Source organism: Coturnix japonica, chromosome 4, assembly GCF_054131305.1.
Source record: "Coturnix japonica strain WE chromosome 4, WE-NBRP24, whole genome shotgun sequence".
Taxonomy (NCBI): domain Eukaryota; kingdom Metazoa; phylum Chordata; class Aves; order Galliformes; family Phasianidae; genus Coturnix; species Coturnix japonica.
Genome location: NC_140666.1, coordinates 26,347,353 through 26,369,930, shown reverse-complemented (window position 1 = coordinate 26,369,930; position 22,578 = coordinate 26,347,353). Strand labels below are relative to the sequence as shown.

The 22,578-nt window shown below is 38.1% G+C and overlaps 1 protein-coding gene across 14 annotated transcripts in view; it reads right to left on the bottom strand.

Moving 5' to 3' along the window:
• The window catches only part of TMEM131L (transmembrane 131 like), a 76,858-nt gene that overhangs the window by 23,752 nt on the left and 30,528 nt on the right, over positions 1 to 22,578 (bottom strand). For 7 of the 14 annotated variants that reach the window (XR_014945218.1, XR_014945219.1, XR_014945220.1 and 4 more), the window contains 20 exons: positions 19,960 to 20,037; positions 18,323 to 18,476; positions 16,873 to 16,931; positions 16,420 to 16,528; positions 15,246 to 15,351; positions 14,520 to 14,673; positions 13,721 to 13,891; positions 13,362 to 13,431; positions 11,841 to 11,958; positions 10,888 to 11,032; positions 10,254 to 10,363; positions 8,859 to 8,931; positions 6,615 to 6,757; positions 5,887 to 6,029; positions 5,381 to 5,567; positions 4,206 to 4,391; positions 3,492 to 3,641; positions 2,301 to 2,917; positions 1,570 to 1,724; positions 166 to 290 (listed from right to left, as the gene is read on the bottom strand). Coding sequence is in view for 10 of the 14 variants with exons in the window: in XM_015860914.3 (XP_015716400.2) it covers positions 166 to 290; positions 1,570 to 1,724; positions 2,301 to 2,917; positions 3,492 to 3,641; positions 4,206 to 4,391; positions 5,381 to 5,567; positions 5,887 to 6,029; positions 6,615 to 6,757; positions 8,859 to 8,931; positions 10,254 to 10,363; positions 10,888 to 11,032; positions 11,841 to 11,958; positions 13,362 to 13,431; positions 13,721 to 13,891; positions 14,520 to 14,673; positions 15,246 to 15,351; positions 16,420 to 16,528; positions 16,873 to 16,931; positions 18,323 to 18,476; positions 19,960 to 20,037 (3,053 nt within the window). In the remaining 4 variants the exon portion in view is untranslated. Of the gene's footprint in view, positions 1 to 165; positions 291 to 1,569; positions 1,725 to 2,300; positions 2,934 to 3,491; positions 3,642 to 4,205; positions 4,392 to 5,380; positions 5,568 to 5,886; positions 6,030 to 6,614; positions 6,758 to 8,858; positions 8,932 to 10,253; positions 10,364 to 10,887; positions 11,033 to 11,840; positions 11,959 to 13,361; positions 13,432 to 13,720; positions 13,892 to 14,519; positions 14,674 to 15,245; positions 15,352 to 16,419; positions 16,535 to 16,872; positions 16,932 to 18,322; positions 18,477 to 18,767; positions 18,933 to 19,959; positions 20,038 to 22,578 lie in introns of those variants that run through there. The other 7 variants (XM_015860921.3, XR_014945221.1, XM_015860917.3 and 4 more) reach the window with 7 other exon arrangements.

Genomic DNA, 22,578 nt, shown 5'->3' with positions numbered 1-22,578 from the left:
TCATACTGCGTATTCTTAACAATAAAGCCCCAGACCAGTGCTACTGACTGTTTGTTTAAAGAGATAAAGCAATCTGCCTAATGTACTACACAAAACTCAGCAAAACCCTGAAGAAACATTACTGCAACTCTGGATTTTTTCACGATTCAGTGAAGCAACACATACCTTGTAGATATGTTAACATTCTTTTTCTTATTTTTCCGAGATGTTCTATTTCTATTCCAATTCATATTTGGTACATTTCCTTCCTTCTTCTCTTGAGGCTTCTTCTTCCTAAATGCATCTTCTTGCTGAAGATTTAAACATAAAGAGCTAAGGTAATACATACATTATAAAACAAAGTTACCTCAGTAAAACAAACTCCATTAGATTTTCAAAGGTTTTTTTTTTTCTGGACAAAACAACCCAACCCAACTGCATGGTTACTGTAAGGTTCAGTGCCTCTCCACAGCACTTTCTCTCTCCTACATCATCAGCTTTATCAGTCTTTCCTTCAACAGATGATGAGAGAAGAACTTCTGAATTCCTAGTGTTAAAGTTTCACCCTCACAGCATCCAGCCCTGACTTGCGTGGAAATTAAAAATACAGGGAAAAAAAGGAAGGCGGTCAATAAAATCCCCCATGTGCTAAAAAAAGAAAAAGAACGAACATTGCCAGATTTATGAGCAGTCTGTCTGCAGGTTCAGCAGCAATAAATCCTCCCTTTCCTCAGCAACTGGAAAGGGGGGGGGGGGGCACTCTTTTGAATTAAACTGCGGAAATTATGGGGTAACTTAACCAACATATAACAGTGACTTTAAGGAACACAAGGCAAAACAAACAAGCACTATCAACTGCACATGAAAAGGAGTTTATAACAACAGTTCCCAAAACAAGAATAGACCTTGTCTTTTCTAAACACACATGGTAACCAAATTCTCATTATATCTTACTACCACACAACTATAACACAGTAAACAGGTCACAAACATAAACCAAGTTCTTAGACTAATTCTTATTGCCAGATGACACTCTTTTCATGTTTTACACTGTCTACAACATGCATACAATGCACTGTGTTTATCCTGTGATCAGAAACCAGGGATGAAGAATGATTCTTCTCAGCAGCTTCACAATCTGCTAAGGGGCTTCTGCCTGCTTTATTCTCATCAGCAAACCTCTGACACAAAGCCCTAGATTCAGAGAGCAGGTTGGCAAGTGAAGGAGGATGTGCCCTTCTCTAGGATATACTCCCACATCATTGCTGTGGCTGATACCTGCCATCAGACTCCAGTCTTTCTCTGCTTGCTTTGATGATACAGGAGAAAACATCTGCCTGTGATGCAACCAACATCACAGTATGAAGGCTGCTTTAGCTTTTACCCAAACTGATCATCTTTCTATAACGCAGCATTAGTATGCAAGGGATGCAAGACAGCAGATCTGCATTCTTCCACGTTCATCTGATTTACAGTGTTTCAAACTATGTCTCTGGCTGTAGTAGTCTTTACATATGCATACAAACATACCTATACATGTACACAAAAGAAATAAAGATCATTTTAAATTTAAAAAGCAGAAATACAAACCTCAGAGGAAGTGATCTCCTCTTTTGTACAGCACAGCGTCTCTTCTTTACGTCCTTTATTAATCTTTTTCTCAGTGGAAGGCTTCATGTTGATCTGCTTTTTTAAGGTCTCACAGTTTTCTGTCTCATTCCTGAGAAGCACTTGCTGGTTATTTCCTACAAATAAAAAGTAACACGAGTTTGCCTGAGAAGAGAAGCAGCTCCCAGCTGCATCCACACTGTTTTTTACCTTCACTTTGGCCCCCATCTTCAAACAAACACAAACACTTCCCAAACCATAAGCTTTCCAGAACAATTAAGCTGCTGATGCTGAAAACTTCAAATGTCAAAGCTAATACTTGTGCAAACATTCTGACAGCAACTGTAACAAGTAGCTTCGTATCAGTGCAAGCTAGTGGGCACACATAAATCACCCAGTTTCTACTCATCTGAATTTGAATGGTTTGGGTCCCAGCCATGGGGTTTAGAAGGTAGAACTGGAAGCTAGAGAATACTGGTCTTTAAATAATAATAATAATAATAATAATAATAATAATAATAATAATAATAATAATAATAATAATAATAATAATAGACAAAAGAAAAACCCCACAAGCTCAGAGAGAAGACCTTCCAAAACAGGACAGATTAATTCTGGGGGGGACGGGGGGGATTTTAAGTCTCTAGTGTGTCCTTTGGGTCCACAGGAAAGATAAAGGCAATTCAGTAACTGATCATTTTTTAAAAAATTACCACTAATTTTCCTAGAAATTTCTTGCAGTTCCGGCTGTTGCTGAGGTGAACTTCTTGACAAGTGACCTTCAGGTAGCTTCTTTGACACCTTCACAGGACTGAATTCCTGTTCCTTGAGCTCAGCTAGATTTTCAGAAGCTTTAAGGTTAGTTTCCTTAGGAAACATACATGTTTGAAGATCTTCCTTCAGATTGCACTCTGAAGAACTACTTTTAATGAGAACTGTATTTTTCAGTGCACTTTCTTCTTTGCCCAGAAAGTTTTCTGGAAGAGTTAAATTCTTGTTAACATTTATGCCATTTGCATATTTTAAAGTTACCCAGTTCTCACTGACAACATCAGCACAAATGTCCTCTTTTGGTGCTGAGATTTGGTTCTCCATAATCTGATTTTGTTTCTCCTCAGTAGTTGCAATGGCACTGCCAGCTGCTGCATTTGGCTTTTGCTTACTGTAGTAAACCGAACATTTGTGTTTCTTCTGAGAGTGGCTGTAGGTTGCAGGACTCCTCTTTGCAGCATTCTGACTTCGGCTAGAAGAAGCGCCTACAGACATGAAGCCCTTCCCTTTACCTTTATCTGAGGAACTATAGGAATCCATAAATGTCTTACAGCTGCCCCTGTAGAAAACAAAAACTATTTGAGACTTGTTGGTTTTTGTTGGTTGCTTTTGAAATTTATGAAGTTACCATGAATTGCTTAATTGTATATTCTTTTAATCAAAGGGAGCACATTCACAAGCCAAGAAAATGTGTTAGCTGGAAATGACATCACCCCAGCCAAACGCATTCTGAGTTCTGTGGGAGCTGAGTAAGACTAAGTATGTGCTTTAAACACACACGCATGCTTAAGCAAATGCCCAAGCTCAGAGACCTGAGAGATCAGAGCTGAGGACCATTCACATTATTTTTCACTCTTAGCTTTCCATGGCTGCTGTACATTGTGTATCCGTTAATTCCACCACACAGTTTTTACCCTACGTACTACCAACAATATTCAAGGTGAATAAACCCTTGAGTTCTTACCTCTTCCTTCTGTGAAGACAAACATATGCCACAATACTGAAAACACTCTGAGATAGGTCACCTTGAACAGGATCTCATCTAAAGCAGTCTACAGTAATATCAAAGTAGGCAACACTAGCAGGCAAAGCACTATTTCACATTAAAAAAAAAGAAGAAAAAGTATTTTTACTTGTAAGTATCAGAGCTGATGACATCAACAGAGTTGCTGTTCTGCTGCAATGAAGAACTAGGATTTGCTCTCTGTCTTGATTTCATGAACTCTGCTAAAATATACTGGGCTTGCTGGAAGGCTATCAGAATCACACCGAGTAGGGACAAACTGTCAAAGAAGAAAACAAATACCAGTGTCTACAATTGTCAGCAATGTTGTAATAGGATGTACCTTTCAAACATCCTGTTAGTCAGTTTTAAGGAAGAAGGCAGATAAGAAGAAGCAAACTAGTTATCCTAATGGTGGTTTCTTGTTGTGGTTTCTTGTCTTTGTGGTGGTTTTTTTTTGTTTGTTTGTTTGTTTTGTTTTGTTTTTAAATCTTAAGAGTCCTTACTAGAGATAACTAGTTGTTATCTGGAAAAAAAAAACATCTCAATCTTGAGCTTCATAAGGAAAACAAAATCTAAAATAATATTTATCCTAGAAGAGAAAGCCATAATCTGATTCTAAGACCTAATAAGATTCTAAGACAGTTAGAACAACCCTTCTTTCGAATCCTAACAAGGGGGTTTAACAGGAGGAGAATAATGAAATGCTTTTAAACTCTATTACAAGCTACTGGATCACACTAGTTCCCACAGACTTAGATATAGCAAATACCTAGGCCCTGTTCTCACATCTAGAAGTCAGAAGTGCTTGCTGATTTTCCACCAGAAGCTCTGAACACATTACCTTACAAAAAGGACAGTGAGCCTCCAGAAAGACTCCTCCCAGCTGGGTCCTGGCACCACATCTGCACAGAGTGGTAACAAATGGTGAGGAAGAGTCACATTAAGCGTGAAGTGGAACTCTAGATCAGCAGAAGTCACCAGTGTAAGCTCCCGGATTACCCATGAAGATGTAAAATCAGGAGTGAATCTGTCAGGAAAGGAAACAGAGCTGGTGTTATTCTTCCATTGCTGGGTTAAATTTCATTTACTGAACTCACGTTAATACAACAAAACACAATGTGACTTTTAATTTAGTAATATAAAAAAAATACAACAAAGTACATGACTGTCTGCTTAAAACTACACAGATGCATTAGCACCTGTATAACAGAAGTAAGACTTTGTATTCATCCTCAAGGAGTAAAACATGTGCAATGTCCATGTGAACACATGCACTTAACGCAATGCAGTGATTGAATTTTCTTTTCTCAAGGTGCAAGATAGCTAACTCATGAAAACTAAAATACTCTTATTGAAAGCAGTTGAAGTGCATGGGCGGCCAGTTCAGAAAGGGTCAGGTTCTAGGGTAAGTCCAGACAAGGCTAGAAAGATAAGGGAAAGCATAAGAAAGCATCAGATTTTGCCCTTCTTCTGCTAACTGCCCTGGCTTATCCAATGTTCTGTTTGGCTACTATGTGTACTGCTAAAAGGTGTGACTTGCCTTTCCAATCACCAGAAGAATGATTGTATACATAACCATACTTACCGTAATGCAGTAATGTTACCTATCCTTATGTTTAAGCCATGACTAATTCGATAGGATTTTAATAGGAACCAGTTTTAGACCTATGTGCAATGTTAGGTAAACATGATTAGATTGTAGTCAGGCTACTTGGGACAAACTGAAGAAAAACAAGGAATGAAAAAGAGTCATTGGTAGAGCATTCCTTATTTGCCGTGACAACTCTTGTTTTTGCTTATTTGTAACTCACAGAGAAAAGCATGCATGCTGCTTTTTAAGAACAATGAACTACTACAAAATTCATTATATTATTCACTTGAAAAGGGAAACACAAAACTTATTTTCAGAGTTTAAATTCTGTGTGCATGTCTGCATTACTGGAATGTCTATTACTGAAACTAATTACTTCAAAGTTCCTATTAAGTTAATTAGTCAGCAAATTTCTTTGTGCTTACACGATGCTGATCTCCCGTGATGAGTTCTGAGCCAGAAAAAATTCCTGACAGTCTAACACCTCAAATCCATATCCTTGGCAACTGTAACCATTGATTTTCATTGATGAAATTGTTATAGGAAGAGGCCCAATATTCTCTACTTTGAAGTTCTTCGTGATGGACAGAATTTGCTTGCTGTCTTTCAGTTCTTAAACAAACAAAACAACAGAACTATTATTTTACAGTGCTTAAAAAACTCCATCATCAGAAATAATACTTTCAATTCAATTAAATATTCAGAATTGACCAACTTTTTAATACAGACTGTTTTGCAGCAGTTTAATTCCAGAACTTGTAACTAGCCTCAGCCAGTTGTTTTGAGACATCGGAACCTACACCTCTCATGATCACTCTTCAGCATTTTTTACGTCAATATTCCATTTATTTAACATTATAGCACTATGCCAGTGCCACTGTGGAGTAACACAGGCAGCTACAAAACCACAGTCCTGCTGCTTCTTACTTACGTCGTCTGCAGTCCATCAGAGTAGCTTCTGGAACCTTGAATCTAAGAGATCCTCCTGCACCTGGCAGTCTTCCCCCTACTTTAAGTAATTCTCTGGCTCCATAGCCTTCTACATTGACCACATCCAGAACAGTCAAGTTGTTTCTGCCACAATATAAAAATCAAGCAATCAGCCTTTAGGACATAAATAAAGTTTGCAAGATTGTGGCTTTGCTATCTAGATGCCAACAACCAAAACAACAGTGCGTCAGTAATAATCACTGGCCACACCAGGACTGATTTCTTGTAAATGCAGGCTCACCCAGGAACCATTCACCATCACAACATTGTAACATTGTTTGTAACATCATGTTACAAAATGGTTGCTTTCTTCCATAACCTCTTTCAAACAGGGTATTTAAATCCTATCACTAAGGAGTTAAGTTTAAAGTATCGAAGCCTCCCAACATGAGAATGCTGTTGGTCTGCTGACTGAAAAATAGCCTTGGCTATAAGCACAGTACACATTCATATGCATTTTCTAACCCAGCAATCCCCCCAAAAAGAAAGGAAAGCTGAAGTTCTACTTTATAACGACCTAGATTTAAGGCACAAAGACCTCTCAAGCAACTTTTATTAAACTGTAGGTGTTTTGACTGCCACACTTGGTCCATTTGTCTTTACTCCACAACGTGGAAAAATCATTTGCTAACTGACTTGTTTGCTTCTCACAGGTGAAATCTGGCTTACCTGATTAAAATAACTGAAGCCACTCTTTTGTAGTCAACTGGTGTAAAAATTACACCAATTTTTCTGGTTTCTAGTGGCTGTAAATTTAACTGAAGCAGCTCAGAACTGCATTTCTTGTTGATGAGATCCTCTTGGTGTGCATTCTGTTAAAGAAAAAACGTATTTATTTAGTAACAGAAAACATATATGTTGAGTGATATCAATAAAACAAAGCACCACCTCTTTACTCAGCACAAGATACTTCTGGCAAGGTACGACAAACACTAACCTGTTACACTAACACCTTTCAATCTGATAACAAACATCAGATAAAGTCATTTATTTGAGCAAGGGTTCATATTACTGCATTTCCTATGAAGAATGTATTACTTTATTTTTTAAAACAGACTTTATTTGCTCAGATGGTAAAGAAATTACACAGCATCCTTCATATCTAAGGAGAGCTGAAACACTTCACAACACAACTAGAACTGACAGCATACCAAATAAACTGGGAAATGTGGCAACCATTACACCCTCGGCACAGAGCTTGCAACTTGATTTAAGAGAAAAACTGATTGTTGGCAAATATGTTAATCATTCTGAGTTACCAGAAACAAGCTGAAGTGAACTCTCTACCAGCTCTCTACCATACTAATTGAAGGTCAGTGAGACTGGAAATAGCATAAAAATATATATATACTTTAATTTCAGTACTGCTCTCTACTCTCTTTTTCCCCTTAAAAAAGGGGGGGAGGGGAGGAGGGGGGAGAGAGAGAGAAGAATGACAGAGAGAGGAGCAGAGAGAGAGCTACTCTGAAACTTCCTACTCCAGAACTGTGGGTCTCCTCTCAGGAAAGCAAGACGAGAAACCAAATGCACACAAAACTACCATAATCTTTACAAAATGGGCTCTTTCTTAGTTGTTTTAAAATTCATAGCTGGAACCTTAGTAGCTTTTCTGATCTCTTCTAGTCCAAAATGCTTTTATTCTTAGTCTATTCAACAACAAAAAAGAACATTAAAAAAGTTTCAGAGCCTTTACTTAACAATTAATATTCATTAGAAGCAAAATACGTATGACATTTTCAAATTGCACTCTGTAACTCCCTACACAGATGTGCTTGCACTCAAATGTAAGCCTAACTATTCATCACACGTGTATTTAAAGTGACTGGGAAAATGAGAACACGTTCAAAAATGTGAACAACTAGTCATCTTGGCTAACAAGACAAGCTCCATCTTGTATTCATACATAACAAGTAACTATATAACCATGTGTTCCCATAGCTTCTTAAGTCCCTGTGTGAAATACAGGCAACGCACATGCTAACATTAAGGTTTTAACACTATTTTACAACTCTTCATCGTTGCCAAAAAACAAAGGTCAGTTTTGATTAGTGTAGCAAACCGACTCTTTTTGTGTTTAAAATCTAGGGATCTTCCACTGCATCTACACAGAGAATTAAAAGAGACAGAACATGCACAAAAAGTAAGGAGCATATGTGAGTTCCAGGCTTTTGCACAAACTAGAATTGTACAATGGCTTAAGTTGGAAGGGACCTCAAGGATCATCCAGTTGCAACCTCCCTGCCATAGGCAGGGCTGCCAGCTGCTAGATCAAATACTAGGTCAGATTGCCCAGAGCCCCATACAAAACGTAAGGATAAACTCTTGCTGGCAACCTTGACAGTACTCAAGTTGGCAGCACATGGTCTAGCTGCTATCCATGACAAAAGACTTTGGGGCACAATCACAGATCAGCAACGGCAGGCAGTACAGTTAAGCATCAGGAAGTACAGTTAATCATAGTTATGACTGTGTTAAAAATGAAGTAATGGGAATCACATACAGCTATGACTTTTCAACCTCAACCTGGAAGTTGCAATGAGACTGAGGCAAAGAGCAGAAATGCAGCTTTCCCCATCCTCGAGTATTTACTTCCACTGAAAAATTATCTGTTATCTTTTAAGGTTACCAACACAAAAAACCTTGTGCTTCTTGGTTAACCTGGGGCTAAACTGAAGTCCCAAGACAGAAAGCAAACTATGACCTTTTCAACACACACATGCACAGGTTCTCTACGGTTGTCTTCAATTTGGAGAACAGACTCAAGTTCTGTAAAGAAACTGACTGCGAAAACACAGGCTTGACAGAGTACTGAGAAAACACAGTTACATTCTTTTAAGTAGTACTTGGTAACAACTCAGATGTAACGCAACTAGTGTGTCAAATCACTTCCCTTAGTGAAATTAAACATCTTACCCTGTGAGAATATTCATCCAAGAGCCTGAACTCAGTGGTGGTGAAATTAATAGCTTGAGTATTTATGCCAAACCTAAACAAACCAAAACAAAAAAATCAAACACTTCAAACCTAACCTGTCAGAACTACACTGACTTATTCTTACACATTGGCGTCTGTCCTGAAAAACAGAATACTTTTACAACTGCACTTTGAGAGATGTGAAATACTGTGCAAACGTAGATCTGCATTTTAACAAAATACCCTGCAAATCAGTTTTATGTGAATTGCATATGCTTGGAAAACATACAATTGCCTGGATATTTCAGTTCTCTTAGCACACAGCATTGCAAAAGATCACAATTAGGACAATTTCTTGCTGTACATAAGTAGAAATATCCCACAGCTTTTCTGCTACATAACTGTTTAGAAACAAATCATTAAAAATATTAATAATTTAATTTTATGACTCTTTTTCTGCTCAGAGTTTGGGACATACTCATGTATTCTTTCATGTAGCTGGCAAATCAAAACCACTTACTGAAACTTATTTTATGTCTGAAAACAAGTTCTAAGCATTTGGTACTTAAGGCAATAACAAGAGACATAAGAAAACCAATAAAATTATAGTCAGAGGATCAGTGGACCTCCAGCCACTGAGTTGGAAATTCATTTATTGCAACTTTTTATGACATTAGTTTGAAAAGAATCAGTTAGTGAACCCGACTGCTAGTAAACCCAGGCAATCTCCTGAAATGAGTGTCAAAATACAGAGAACATGTCATCTCAAGCCACTATAAGGAGCCTGTGAGGAAATTATATTTAGTATGCAAACACGTGCAGTTATTTATGTGTCTGTCTATATACATGCACACATATGTGTGTGTGTGTATATACATAACTGCACATAAACACACAAATAAATGATGTTAGGGAAGCAGCTACATAAAGACTGGAGCTCCAAAGAAGGGCTTTTACGAAAAAAAATAAAAAGAAAAAAAGAACATTTATCTCTTAGTTTAGGTTCAGTTTCTTTTGTCTTCGCTGATCACAGTCTACAGACCATATGCTTCCTAACCAGCTTTGCTGGGAGCTGTACATCCCCACATGTGGGAGTTGCTCCCCTCACCTGGGTAGCTGGCACAAAATTGCACTAAGCCTCAAATCTTAGAAGATCATCAATTACAGTTTGTGGCTGGCAGACAAATTTGCTGAAAACATGCTCAGTTTGGCTCTTTTTATTGATTAGGTACATTACACAGTCAGTGCCAAACAGGGAGGTGCTTTGAGCATGATTGTACCTTACAAAAAGGAGAAGAATACGATCCCCACATAATAATAAGCAGCAATCATAAGGCATAGAAAGTACAATTTTGAAAAGAAAAACCAGTATTCTGAGACAGTTATACTTATTACCATTTGCTGAGCAGACTCAGTGAAGCTTGGGGATCAGGGTAGTAAGAGAGAGGCAGAAGCTGCAGTGCAACTGGAAAGGATGAAGGATTTCTCAGTATGAAATACTTCACCTAAAAGGTTGGGATGGAAAAAGTTAAGAGCTACATATTTGATATTAAGTCAGCATTAGTAATATGAGTTGAATTTACAAGGGACTTCCACCTGGCTTCAGTCTTAATTTATCCATGCATGTACAAAACTGCATGGAATAGGACACATCTCCACAACAGCTTCAACTGCAGAAACAGCTCACAGTGCACAAAGACCTACATGTGCAAAGATGCCAACTTCTTCCCCCTTTAAAATAACCCTCTTATTTGGATTTTGATGTGAGAAAACTTCAATGCTTGTTTGTAATTGTCAACATCAGTAGTTATACTCCTCTCCTCCCATTAAAATATTACAAGTGAGCAGCCCGAGAACTTAGCAGAGAGTCAAAGGGATAAATAATTGTAGTAGACTTGCATAAAGATCTCAAAACATCAGTCTACAAAAGCAGTATGAAAATGCTAAGCATCACCAAACACTAACTGCAGATCTTGTTCCTTAAGCAAGCAAACATTTATCAGCTGAGAAAAAGAACAACCATTCTCACCACGCTACTTTTAACTGCTGTGGCATTGAAGCTGAGCGTAAGGCTGGGCTCTGCAGTCAACCGTGGCAAGAAAAAGGCAAATGACACCTCCTCCTCAGGCTGCTTCTTATGAATCAAGTGAGTTGATCCCAGAATGTTTCTCCTCCTTTATTGGTAAAATCAAAAAGATTTGGTTGTTTTGTTGTTGTTTTCCTCCTTTCACCCTCCCACTATCCCCCCTCTCCCCCCCCCCCCCCGCCCAGCTCCTTTTATTTTTTAATCAAAAACCAAAAGATGATAATTAGCCAGCACACTAATTACACCAACTAATCTTACCTTTTAAAACTCTCTTCACAAAATAAAGCCCATAAACTTCTAACCTAGTCACAGACAGTGTAATTTAACACACATTCATTCTATCTCCTCTTTTCGACCTGCAACAGTAACTAGTTTTCACAGCGCCATCTTTCTATTCTGGAAAGGTGCCAGTATCATTAATGCGCTGCCTCTACACAAATTGCTCAGACACAGTGACTGCTTCCTTCCCTTCATCCCCAACATGTAGCATCTATTAGGCTGAGGACTAAAAGCCAGGAAAGCTGTACAAATCTCCTAATCTTGAGAATGCTGCTATGAGACATGCTGACAAAAGATTTGCACAGCTCCATAACTGATGAGGTAAAGCGTGTTTTGTCTGCTTTAATACTGAGTATTTATGGAGGAGCTCACAACCAAAACATTAGTTACATTCTAAAGTCCAGTCATCTGAAATGTTTACTGTCACTGACACTGCCTCAGAACAGATGGTTGGAGAGTTTGGGATGCTCTGAAACTCCAGGGGCTTCAAGATAACTAATTTGGGTATAAGCAAGTTCTAAAACATTTATTATAATTAAGAAAGCTTCAGGATAAAAATATTCTCTTACATCATTGTACTGGTTTGAATTAAGCAACTCAACAGATTATGTACCAACCTGCAGGCTTCCCCGTGTCTTATTTTTTGCCATCTTTCATAAAGCTCACTTGCCAGCTCAGAATCCACATCCCAGGCAGAACGGTCCAGAGAGAGACTCCTCTGCCAAAGCAGATTTGCTAAAACGATAACAAGTTTTTCATATTTTTTCATACTGTTGCTGTTTCTAACAGTTGCTATTGTAAAGTCATTATATTATCAGTAATCGTTACACAGAACTCTACAAAAGAAAAACAGGTGAGCTTAGTTTGAAAGTACAAAATACAACTTAATGCATGGCTCTCAAGTGTTTAAAATAACCCATTGAGACTGATGACAAATTGAATAAACCAACTACAGCTTGTTCAGGTCAGTATTTTCAGGCACGTGCATTAGACTTTTCTATTTTAAATGTACGAGTATCCTAAATTATGAAGTAGAATACCCCTAAAAGAAAGATCTGATTACACGTATTGTTAGAATGGAAAGTCTGAAAACATTGAATACTTACTTATATCAGCAGTATTCTTTTATTCAATTTTATTTTAAAATATCTTTTGTTTTTTAGATGTTTACCAAAACATGCCTATGTATCAGTCCTCAAGCCACATACTTGTCTCCTCAAATCTCTTTAATCTTTGACTGACTATTAGTGCCCTCTTCAAAACCTCACACAGCATCACATTTTAATAAAGCATCACCTTGAGAAACACATTCAGGAGGACACAAACATTTAAAGAGTGTGGTACCCAGCTTTTTAGTGAAATTCCTTCTTAAGAAGAAATGAAAAAATTTTAAAATGCACTATTCTGAATCAGCCTTCATCAAATTACACGTTCTTCAAGCAGCACTGTGTCCATATATCATCTAACACTGTGTTTCTCTAAACGCCAATTAAGTATTTAAAACAGTGCAGCGCTGGGAGCCATCCTGAGATTCCTCAGTTGCTGAGAGAAAAGCATCATTTTGTTTTATAGGACACAGCTTTTGGTGCTGTTTTCTAAGGCTGATAATTGATCTTTTGCAGGAACCTATAAAATTACTGCTATGAGAAACATAGAGAAGGCATTCAAAATTAACTCTGGCTAAAGAAAGGGTCAATGTGGTTGTTTTTTTGTTTGTTTGCTTTTTCAGCACAGAATTTCCAGGATCTGGGTCCAGATGACGTACATTTTCTAAACTCTCCTTGAGCTAGTTGACAGGTTAATCATTGTACCTGAGTGCCTCTGAAAGATGTGACAAGAAGAAAGCAAGGAGCAACGCACCTCCATTAAGAGCTTAGAGGATGGTCTTAAATATCGCTAAGTCCAAAACTGTGTTATAACATTACTATGGTTTATTAAGTGCTATGGAATTAGAGATCTGAAATATGGCATAGTATAATCACTACAGGTTACTCAGAGCCAACTATATGGGAGACAGTCTCAGAAAAGCATATTTTTTTAAAAGAATGAAGGACTTGTACTAACAATCTCCATATTCTCAATATAAGCTCTGCTACAGAACCGCCACTGCATGCTTAAAAAATTTAAGGCAAGCCTACCTGAATCAGACTTTCCCAGGTAACACTGAATATCGCAGTGGGTAATGGCTTCAAAATGAAGATCTGCTTGCTGGAGAAACAAACCAAAACAATCCACTGACCATATGACAAAAGCAAACAAAACAAAAACAGGAGAAATTTCTGTTTCCTAGTGCATAATTTGGATGAGATAAGGACAAGAATTCAGGTTACCCAGAGAAATGTAATTCCATCACTATTCAGTTCTGTGGGTTTAACTTTGCAGCTGCAGAATGAGTTTTTCTTTCAGGACTATCAGGCAAATTTCTGGCCAAAGAAGGAGACTGCTACAGTTCAATCTGCAGTGCATAACAATCATTCAGCACAACTGAATACAATACCTTGGACACAGTTGAATATATCTGCAGAGGTATTTCAATCATCACTCCTACACTGGTGGCCAAACAAATACTAGAAAGCACATCTGTTACGTTGTTTTTCACATCAAGTTTCAAAGAAAATACATTCCAACAGCCTGGAGATAGAGTCAAAGGCTCAGCGAAGTTCAGAATCTATAAAGAACCAACAGACACTTGAATTAAAACTCAAACAAATTTTAGAGCAAGCAGTGCCTTTGCATTTTTGCTGTTAATACACACAAGCCTATAAGCGATTCATCCAGTGTGCACATGAAAATCTCTTATCTAAATATACAAATGGCCAATTAGATGCCTACATTGTGTGCTTATTTATAGATCTGTTTTGTCTTAATTGAATCAAGCCACTGCACAAGGAAATTACTGATTCTGATTTCTAAACTTCAAAGCTCATCTATGTACTAAAGACATCCATTACAGCCAATGAGGAAATGCTTAGTCCTACAGAGCACAAACAACACAAGCAACAGTTCAGAGAACAGAGCAGTGGTCTATAATTTGATGCATCTGTAGCTGCAAGTGAAATAAAAAAAATGAAAAATGCTAATGAACAAAACAAAAGCAAGTTTGGATGGTGAATAATATCTACTGAGAGACTGGGCTTTGCTGGACCTAAGTTACAGGCACTGGGCCACTTTTATTTCCCACCAATTTCAATTGGCATTGAGAACAGTCTTTCAAAAGAATCCACTCTTTATGTCAAAGAACCAAATTCTTCAGTCATCAAGGACAAAGCACTGCATGAAGCTGAAATAAAACTCACCTTCAAGATGTCCTTTGTTTCTCTGGATACGTAGACTTCATTCAGCTCAATGCTGAATTCAAAGTTGTTCGTAAACCATATGGACCAAAATCCTGAAATATTATGGTGTGGTTCAATATGAAACATTGCTGCAGAAGGATCAACATCAAAATACCTGCAAGTAAATACAGAATAAAAATAAATACAACTGCAATTGTCCCTGAGCACACGCAATCAGTCTGCGCAATAACTGTAGTATTCTTGAATAATCCTGTCTTAAGGATTTAAGGATAAAGAAGTTTCCATTAGAATACTTACATATGTCATAATACAACATCACCTACTGCTTTGTGATAAGGTAAGCTGGGATGAAACTGGCAAAAGAAAACTGTAGAGTTTCCTGATTTTTTCTATGACTATTCTGCTTCTGCATTGGAAGAACAAGGACAGTGGAAATATCACAGACTCCAAACAAAGCTTCTAAGATCTAAGCTGTTAAGGCATTTTCTTTTCCTTTTTTTTTTTTTAAACGCCTCCTGAAACTATTCCCCTAAAAATACAAGAGTTATTATTTGAAACATAACAATTCCACTTTAGCAAATGATACAGCAACAACAGGAAGAAACATCCTCACTGTAGTTAGAATCACTCCACGACAAAGCAAACTAACTTTGTGTCTTAAAGTAGTTTAAAATATTTGAGTAATATCGATGAATGTTGACAAACAACAATCCACCCTTGACCTACCCTTCTAAAACTGGACAGGAAAGGCAGGCTTGTAGTGCTGTATTGCCTTCTACTAGGCTATTCCTCTTGTCATCAGAGTAAGGCCTTGCATCGTCACAGAATGCAGCTGGGTAAAGAACAGGCACACAGGAGAATATACCATCAGCCAGCAGAACAAATGCACATCTGCAGTGGTTTTCACATGAGGACTTCAAAGAACACAACAAAGGGGAACACTCAATTTTCACACAGGTGAAAAAAGAAACTAAGTGGTTATATTTTAATTCTCAGAGGATTGAAACCTCAGTTTAAGAATTTACCAATGCCCAACACTTTAATGAAGCATGCAACAAGGTTGCTAAGAGTAACCTGACCAATCTTAACCACGTGTCACCAGCAGAGCATTCTCATTTATCATAAAACTGTACTCCCTTTCAGCAAAAGTGTTCTGAAAATAAGAAAAAAAAAATCACTTAACGTAGTCCCTTATTTCTCCTTACTTGACTTTATTTTATTAGGAAAAACAAATGTCCGCGTCATTATGAAAACAACCTGTTTCGGTAACACAGTAAGTTTACATATGGCAGTCTAGTGGTCAGAACAAGAAACAGGCTGCAGTCAGAAATGTCTGCTTTCACACACACAGAATCACTCAGATTGGAAAAGATGTTCAAGATCATCAAGCCCAACTACAACCTAACCATGCTACCCTAATTCTCACAATCTTCCACTAAATCATGTCCCCAAGCATCTTCATCTTTAACTTCTGCTCTTCCACAACATGCCTAGTCTCGGGCAAAAACCTCTTCAATGACCTTGCCAAGAAATGTCATAGAAAATGACCACACAAATACAATAGTCCTTCAGAAAATACACTTGAAACAGAAAATAACCACCAATTATAAAAGGCTGTTGAAAAAGCACAGACAATAATTACACCTCTTTTAAAATCAGATAATAATTTCAGTGAATGTTTTCTTCCCCTTTTTGAAAACCATATTACTTATAGAGTCCTAAGTCAGCACAAAAAGCAGCATATATACAGAAAATGGTGGACACCATTAGCAAAAGGAATTTATGTACTTCAAATTGTTAAGATTTTTTTCAAAGTCCACCAGCTAAAAAAAAAAAAAGCTACTGTTTCTTATAATCAAACCCTGCCTAAACATTATCTATAGATATATGCATACTGTACCTTTACAAGGAATAGAAGCAACTTTTGTAAAGTTAGTAGATGATGAAGATAGCAGTACTGGCTCAAACTCCACAGGTGTTCTGTCTTTTCGTGACAACTGCCTGATGTCCTGCATGAAGACAAGACATAAATGAACCCTACAGCACTACTATGATTATTATTGTAGCTCTGGTGTTACATTTGAAAGCCACTATCTGCAATTTTCTCACAACTTCTAAGCCAGAGCCCTTGGTATTCAAGTTAATTAGTCTTATGCTTTTAAAAGGAAAAATCCATCACCAAACCAAATGTAGACCTTCTAAGAGATTTATTAGATGTCCGGGCACAATTTAGAAATACAGAAATGTGATATTTGCCACCAATAAGATCAATCTGCTATAACACCAGTTGGCTAATTAATTCCCAAATCAAATCCAACACCCTAAAATACAACTACCTGAAGTCTATACTTACCTGTATACGCACACAGCTGTTCCCAGAATGTAAGACGTACATATCCACTGTGAAATCACCTGCTCAAAAGAATGAATATTAAGGTGAGCTCAACAGGGGTTGAAGCACTCTCGCTGAGTAGGACACTCAAATTAGAAGCAATCATAATTTAAATTTAAAAAGCATTCCATGCAACAGCTGTCCTTGAAAAGCCACATTCAGCACTTAACACTGGAAAAGTATAGAATATAGAGTATAGAATTGCCCCAAGACATGCCCTGTTTCACCAGGGTGGTCTTAATTCTTCTATGGAAGGAGGCCTGAGTTCTTGCCTTTCCTTATACTTAAAATACATAAGTAGATACAGGCTAACACAAAAGGATAGCACTGTGCCATTTCTTGATTTACAGTAAAGAATCAGTACTGATGGAAAAAAAAAAACAAAAAACAACTTGGATTTTCCCACTGACATCAAGTCCAAAGGGTTATATGACCAAATTGCAATTCAATGAGCATTTATAAATGTGCTGTATTTAATAGCAAATAGCCTTATAAACATACGCCTAGTACTTTAACTGTCAGAAGTACTAACAGCAAACACCCTTGACATGACAGATGTGAAAATTCTCTGCCAGCACCAGAATAAACATAGATCCACCACTCAACACAACAACGTATCAGCATCCCACAAACAGGGAAAATAGGTTTACAGTGGGTATTTGTGTATCAACTTTGTGTAAATATCACATCACAGAACAGGTACAGAAAGAACTGCATATACTGTGATCAAACCCTGATCAGAACTTTTTAAAAGTCAAAAAGATCATATTCTTGTTTTCACCAGTTTTCACTAGTGTGTTAAAAATATTATCGTAATCTGGCAGCTCTGCCTTCAACCAGAAAGTAGAACGGGCAGAAATGTCTCAGAGTGGTGACCTAAACAGATTGCAAAGCTCTATAAATACTTGAAAACCTTTTATTTATGAAATTTGCTCATCCAATAAACACAGCAGAAAGAACTGTGAGGAGTTGATTGTCTTGCCTGTGGAATTTTAGCTTAAAAGAAACAATGCACACATCATCCCACTTTCCACAACAGACACTATTCCCAGTAGCGTACAAACTGTTCTGTTTGTACATTGTCCTATTATTGTTAATTTAGTTACCAGGGAATTGGAAACAGCTGAAGAGATCAAAGAACCACAATATCTTTTCACACTGATTGAGCAGATGTAAAAGCACAGGGAAAATATGAATGAAATTAATGTAAGTTACAGTCTGTACCCTCACAAAGAGGGTTGAGCTATGAGTAACCTTGTACTAAACAAGGGGCTGCTATGCTGTGTTCAGCCAATTTTCCTTATTTGCAAAATTCAGACTGACACTGAAATTGATTCAATTTAGCACATCAGATCATAATGCGTATATAAAATCTATTGTATTACAATTAACAGTCATACTTAGGACTTACCTGAGGTCTTCGTTTTTTCCATTGCTACAAAAACTACAAAAAGATTCTCCAGTAAGTATTGTCTTTGCTCCACAAAATCTTGTTGGGCATTTTCCATTCTTACCGTTAAGCTCATTTCTAGCAGCATTGGATCATCGGACATAGAACAGCAACTCTAGAGTGAGACAAGGGGATACAGCGTGTGTGTGGTGGGGGAAGGAACACAGTCATTCATTAATGTGCAGTATCTCGAGAAGTTAATTGAAGGCATCATCTAACAGACATGATCTTCAGCACAGAAATGCTGGTAAGCAGGAGCAATTAGGACCTGTGCTAAAATTCTCAGCAGAAACCAAGGACAGTGCAGATACAGACAACACAGCAAAAATAAAGACGAAAAACAACTGAAAAACAACACCGAACCTTGAAAGAATGCAAATTTATGGACTGTCTTAGTCAGTCTCACCTCAGGGACTGCAAAACAGTTTCCTTTGTTAAATCCTCTGACTTCAATAAAATGTGCCATAAACAGACTGATGCATGTGTCTTAATGGTAGGAAAACAGTTCATGTTCACTGGTCTGTTTACAGTTAATTTTTCCAAATCCTGTGTTTTTTGTCTCCATTTCTCACTGAAGTAATTTTAGAAAAACAAACACACATGTACAATTCTTAATAGCAAACTGCCATCTGGCTAGAATACTTCAGATAAATACAAATTGGATCTTATCCCCTTTTTCTAAGCAGTGGCTGCTGTTAAGACAGCTAAGTCTCAGCAACTACAAAGACACAGACACCGTTTTGCAAAATACTAAAGGTGAAAAGCAAAACAAAACTAGACAATCAAGAGTGAGTAACATAAATCTGTCCTGCATCGCACCACAGAGCTCACTACGCCCGGGCTCTGTTGCTGTACTGCGAGGAGGAGGTGTAAGAGCAGACCTCCACATGAGGCATGTGAAGCGATCTAGTGAAAGGGTAGCAAAACAGTTTTTTTTAAAACATGTAACATGGGAGGAGAAGCCTCCCCAGATGTCAGCTCCCTTCCACAGCATCACAGAAATCCCCAGTGCTTGCAATAGCTGCCAGATGCACAGAGGAAGCCACGGGTGATGTGTCCTTGGGTAGCTGCTATCAGGGTGGGCAGCTGTGCCGTGTGGAACTCTAAACTTCCAGGTGCATCTCAAACCTAGACTCATTTACTACACAATGCACAGGGGAAAACACGGGAATAAAACAGCACAGAATCACTGTGATGCATAATGTGGAGAAAAAATGGCTATGGAGTCTTGACCTACCCACACCCAATGAAGGAAAGGTGCTGCAGACCACAGCTCCAGCCTGTATATTTGAATAAAGAACCTAGTCAAGCACCAGCATCACTGAGAACTATTACTTAGTTATTAGGTCAACCTTTGCAGGCAAAGAAGAAAGTGAGATTCTGCTGGTACTGCCTGGGAATAGGAAGTCTAGTGCCCTTAGTGATCAGAGACTGTGAGGGGGCCTTTCTATGAAGTTTTAAACTTAATCATCTGAAAGTGCATTGTTGCTACAGCTTTTAAAACTACATTCTTCTAAACTTGGCTTAAAATAAGAAAGCCTAAAATAGGTAGAAATAAGAAATACCTAAAATAGGTAGAACATGATAATAAAACATACCTTAACTTGTTGATATGCATCATTAGGTAAGCTGCATTCAAGGTGAACATGCAAGAGGCTGCTATTCATTGTTTCTGCCTGCAAAAAAGGAAAGTGAAAACACCTCAAGAGGATTGTTTTGAAAGATGTTATATAAATCTGGCTCACATAGCATAAAGATAACAAGAGTGCCTCCACATGTGCATGACACAGCAATGAAAGGATTTCTTTGAAAATAAATATTCTGTACAGTAGGTCAGCAACTCAACTCCAAGTCACTACAAAGGAATTAGAAAGATAGCAATTATCAAGCTATTATTACACAAGATTATTAAATACCTGTATAGCATCGACACGAGCAATCCTTACAAACTCTGATAAGACAACAAAATACACTCAACAGAGCCTTTCAAACATGATACAAGTACTTATTTTCTATATATTACTTTGCTGAAACGCAGTTCCTAAGCCAAGAACATAATGCTGCACTCCCACAGTCTGATATGTAGGTTTTGCGTACAAATGGACACACAAAGTACATGCTTCACCTTTTTACTGAATGGGAAAGGAAAAGGAAAGAAAGGGCAGTGACTTGGCTGGCTTGTAAAACACACTTAAAGAGTGACAAAGCAAAGCACAGTTCATGGATAATCTTCAGAAATCTTGACTGTCATCTTAATTGCACACACAGCTCAGCCAGTATGCAGATGTTAATTTTAAATAATAATTACAAAAAAATTATAATGAGAGTTCTGTCACTATCAGTAACACGATCACAGCAACATTATTTGATGACTTTGAGACTGATGTGAAATCCCATTCAGTCTCTTTTCATACATAACAACATCTGAATGCGGTATATGGAGGTTCAAGTTTCTGAAGGTGTCAGTGCAATTTCTTTTGAAGAATTTAAATCATTTGATGCTAAGAAGCAGGACTATGAATAAAGGTTTTAGAGTATCCAAACGCCTACTCTGTACCTCCATAGGACAGTGAGAAAGGAGCAGGGTGCACCTGAGCATTCCATTTACATGACATACACACACAGGGAACAGTTTCAGAGAAGCACAGCCGAAAGGACAGCACATACTGTGCAGCCCTAATTCAAGTGGATTTCATACCACAATGACCCAGGCTTCACACAAGAGGGCGATCCAACCCCTGTGAAGATTGTCAGCAGCACCAAAACACAGGCTGATGCCAGGCTGCACCAACCCCAAGCAGCTGTTCCTTTCTGCGAGCTCTCTTGTACTCATCAGTTTTGAGAGCAGGAAAAACACTTGACTCCAAAGCATGTATCACTTAGTAATCTCTCATAGCCAAACCTGCTAACTGGAGTTTTAATGAGGCAGTCAAACCATACCAAGAGCAACATCTGAGGTGTTTTGGTTGGATAAAGCTTGTTACTTAAATTTCCCTTCTCAGTGGTCCTTGAGAGAACACTATCATCTCCAAGGTCCTAAATGAGGTGTTAGCACCTACTTAATGTAATTGCTGAACTATGGCCACTTTCAGAGAAGAATTCTTTATTCTGCCCCATTGAGCCAGCAATCAGGCAAGGCTCTATACAAGATTTTCACAGAAATATTCTTGCATTACTGTCAGGACTCATAGAGTTCAAACCACACCCTACAGTTTGGCTATATTATAATTTGAAAAGAAACATTAAACAAGGCTTCTTCTTGCTCCTGAAGGCTATTTTATTTTCCTTCTAAGACAGTCCCTGAACCTAAAAAGCCATTTCCACTCTTTCCACTCTTAGCACTGAAGTGGTGTTAATAAACTGTTCTTGTAGCAATGATTCAGCAGTTTCAAGTTTTCTGCAGTTATCAGGATGCCACACCAAGAGAACTCTGCTATCCTACTTTCAATCCCCCTCCACACCCAAATATCACACTGATCACATTTGCCTTTCACCTCCTTTTCACCAGCTCAAAATAGAAATTAAGCCCTCGGCTGCTGTTGGTACCCACAATACTTCCCCTGTCATTGGTTCACATGCTTTGAGCTCATCTGGAAAGTCAGGAAAGGAATGCCTGAGTCTCCTGTGATAACACATCCATCCCTGCAGTTCACTTCCCTGTTGACATGAGCTCCACATCTGTGCAGCATTTTGAATATAATGAAGCACTGATGTGGCTGCCTGCTAAGTGCCATGAAAATATTAAACAATGCCCCAAAACAGGCAACCAGAGTAGGTACCGAAACTCAATAAACAAAGATGGCCTATATGTGCACCACCATATGTCAAATCTTAGCAGTAACCAGTTGCTGCTGAATGGTGATGTGGGCACACTATGAATTCAGTGTTGGATACAACTCTTCTTTCGACTCAACTAAAGATCCAGGACCACAGCCAGAGCACACAGATTATGAAACCCTCCCCAAGCGGAAACTATGAAAACAGTAAGAAAAAGAGGTTAAAATTCAACAGCAGAAAAGGCAACTTTGTCATTCTTTTTCATTTCAGATTTGGGCAAGGATGTGGGGAAATGACAGAAGAACAGCCTGAGTACCCTTTCAGATTTGACGACAGTTAATCAGTACAAACTTGATGCAGCATGGAAGCTCATCACCCCCAAAAAGGCAGACACAAGCCTGCCACACACCTCTGATGAGATTACGGTTTCACCTACAATC